This window comes from Sphaeroforma arctica (assembly GCF_001186125.1).
Source record: "Sphaeroforma arctica JP610 unplaced genomic scaffold supercont1.3442, whole genome shotgun sequence".
Classification (NCBI taxonomy): Eukaryota; class Ichthyosporea; order Ichthyophonida; genus Sphaeroforma; species Sphaeroforma arctica.
In genome coordinates, this window is record NW_014037116.1 from 1 (window position 1) to 3,451 (window position 3,451).

At 40.2% G+C, this 3,451-nt stretch overlaps 1 protein-coding gene across 1 annotated transcript; it reads right to left on the reverse strand.

The window, feature by feature from the left end:
- Positions 1-1,993: 1,993 nt before the first annotated feature.
- SARC_13569 (hypothetical protein) lies at positions 1,994-3,308 on the reverse strand (the record flags this gene model as incomplete). The annotated part of the gene is made up of 3 exons (XM_014292301.1): positions 1,994-2,072; positions 2,601-2,721; positions 3,290-3,308. 3 exons carry the CDS (start codon positions 3,306-3,308, stop codon positions 1,994-1,996), a joined length of 219 nt encoding a protein of 72 aa, XP_014147776.1.
- Between the last annotated feature and the right edge of the window lie 143 nt (positions 3,309-3,451).

Below are 3,451 nucleotides of genomic sequence, written 5' to 3' on the forward strand. Positions count from 1 at the left end.
CGATATAAATATAAATATTAAAATTTCAATCTCTTAGATGCCTTTGAACGCCTGACGAACATGGGGGGTGATTTACTAGATGTGCACGCCATTGTAATCGATACTACTCTCCTTGAAATCCATTATATCCATATGGAACGAACAAATCGCTAGCTTTAGATGTGCTATGCATGAAATATTTTGGCGTTAGTACACATTGTAAGTAGACATGAGACTCCTGTACATCAACTACGTCATGAGAAACACATAAATGCAAATACATAGCTTTCGCTATCTCAGCACATCAGTGCTTAGGGGTACCATCGACATTTTTCCCGTGATTGCTGATTCATTTTCATACCCACCATCATATCATATACGTATATGTACGTGTGACGTGTTTCGCATGTGCATACACGCATACTCAAATGCTTCATCAATACATTCATCCATCACTTCCATACTCGTACATACACACACTTGCACATTCAAATATTTCCCATTCTAATCGACCAAAACACAGCCACTCGCATACCAACCTTGAGCATAACCAGCATCTGCTTGACGTTTGTGAGAGATCCCCGTGGGATTATCTGCATGCACAATCAAACCGTGTACCAAGGTAAGCACTTTCCACCATAAGTTTAGTATATATTTCATACACCCGTGTACTAAGGAAAGCACTTCCAACCATAAGTTTAGTATATATTAGGGTAAGAACTTTCAACCATGAGTTTAGTATATATTACAAGCTTGCAGGTCCTGAATATCGCACTACATCCCTGACTAAAAGTTAAAGACATTTGGGTTGCCCACCAAACACCACGTTTTTTTTCTCGATAGCTACTACACGATGAAAATCTCATTCATAGCACAAGTCAGTACATGCTATTGACAGCAGAGCTGAGCGTATACTTCGAAGATGGCGTGTGAGTCAAGAGTTTCCAGCGAGTGCATAAAGGGAGGAAGGGGGGAGGCTAACGTATCAACAAGTTAATGTTTCAATGGCAAGTGCGGGTACATAGCCATCTAGTATATGTATTTGGTATTCGCAACCTTGTGGGCCTTAGTCTATAACCACGCCTACCAATGTAGAAGTTGGGGGAGCATCCCATATAAACAGCTGCCGCCACAGCGATGGTATTGCTAGAATAAATACAATTAAATGTCATCCGACTCATAGGCTAGCAAATGCGCCAGACATGTCTCTGACAGCGCAATCGGATACCATGATCCTCTGACAGCCACAACATCACATTAAGAGCAAAAGGTCCTAACAAAGATCACTTCCAGCCGTATGATCTATACAAAGTGCTCTATGATACACTGACAGTCACATCATCAAATTAAGAGCAAAAAGCCCTAACAAATATCAATTCCAGTCGTATGATCTATACAAAGTGCTCTTTGATACACTGACAGTCACATCATCAAAATAAGAGCAAAAAACTCTAATAAAGATCACTTCCAGTCGTATGATCTATACAAAGTGCTCTTTCGTTCTCTATAACTCCCTTAGATCTTCGGACAGTTTCAAACAAACGTGCACGCACGTCAACCACAATATCTATACAAGAAAGCAATTTGGTTCTCTTTTATATCCTTAAACATTGGGACTGTTTCAAACAAACAACGAGCACTTACGTTAGTCACAATATCTATACAACAGAGCTAATTGGTCTCATTTTCTTCCTTAAACCTTAGGACGGTTCCACACAAACAACGAGCACGTATGATAGTCACAACAACTATACAGGAGAACTATTTGGCTCTCTTTTACTTTGTTAAACCTTCGGACAGTTTCACACAAACAACGAGCACGTGTGTTAGTCACAATATCAATGCAAGTGAGCTATTCAATTCTCTTTTACTTTGTCAAGCCTTCGGACAGTTTCAAACCAACAATGAGCACTTACGTCATGTCGATGGATGACACTGGTGATATCTGGTGATCTGCATATGCGTCGCGAACAAATACAACGCGCGGTGGGAAAAAAAAGTTGTGCAGGGGTCATTAATTGGGGCAATAACTGTCTGCAGACATAAGATATACATCGGGGATAGAGAAATAGTAGGGGATATCTAGGAGCACCCTGGTAGGTATGATAGGAGTACGAAAAAGGGTTGTACAATTACATTTAGCAATATGGGAAGACATCCAAGCGCAGAGGTATACACCGGATAATAAGACAACGTGGACGGAATGAAGGAGTGTACTAGACAAGAGAGAAAACGAGGTCTACACAAGCAAACCAGGACAAATGAGACAATGGAAGATATCAAGTGGCACTTTACCAGGTACAAGTATGCAAGAAGTACATATTTTGTAGATACAACGAACAATAAGGTGCGTAAAATCACGTCAGAACCATAGTATAGTCATGGAGTACTTCTGTAGGCAAGACGAAACGTAGATGCGCACAGCTCCTATATAAGTAATGAAAATCGACGATCTGTAAATAAAAACAGGCCTATATCAACAATCCTGTTGAATAAGAAATAGGTGATTTATTGTATCCCACGCCAGAAAAATAGTCACGATGGCCCAACCTGAGAAAGCTCTAGTAAGAGACAAGGGAGAACACATGGCCGACAGGATTAAGTAGGAATGCACGACATACACAGACAGCGCTGCATACCCTTGTGCCTGAATAGCCTTGACGAACGTGTTATTGACTACAGGGGGTGGAGCGAATATGACTGCCTTCACCTTGGTTCCCTGCGGTAAGGCGAACTTGCCACCTGCACAGAAGACATGGAAGTGTAGGTGAGTATGTATAATGGGACAGAAAATGGGTTTATATTACACATACCAGAAGCTGTGTGACATGCACGCGCAAACATGGGCTATCCACGCCTAACCAGAAAAAAAAATGATGCAGGTGTATATTAGGCTCTGAAGATTACAGAACACAGAAACTGTGCAATCTACACTTGGTTCAGATAACAGTAGGGAGCAATACATACAGTTCAAGTATACTATAGAGTACCAAAATTGGTCTATACTACCATGATATATCAGCTTGGTTTGATGCCAGTATTGAGAAAACCACAACACACCAGATATAAAATTGGATGTTTTTTCGATGGTAGCGACACTGCGTCATTTATAACAAACGGAATATAGCTACCTGTGGGTTAGACTTTCTTCATCTTTGTACGTATGACAACAATGCTAAACAAACTATTATACTCCAACTTTGGAAATCTGAACCTTGGTTCGATGATATATTGCTAAAATCATAGTTTCGGCGCCAAAATATGCCTCAGTATGTGAACCGCTATTACGTCACATGACGAAAAAACACACCTGTCTCTGGCGCGAGCATCAAACAGGCCAGTGCCGCAACCCCAGCGCCTGTATTGCGGATCCAATATAGGAAGAGAAAAGATAAATACTGCTTAATATATATATATATATATAATATATATATATATATATACACACACATATATATATATATATATACAC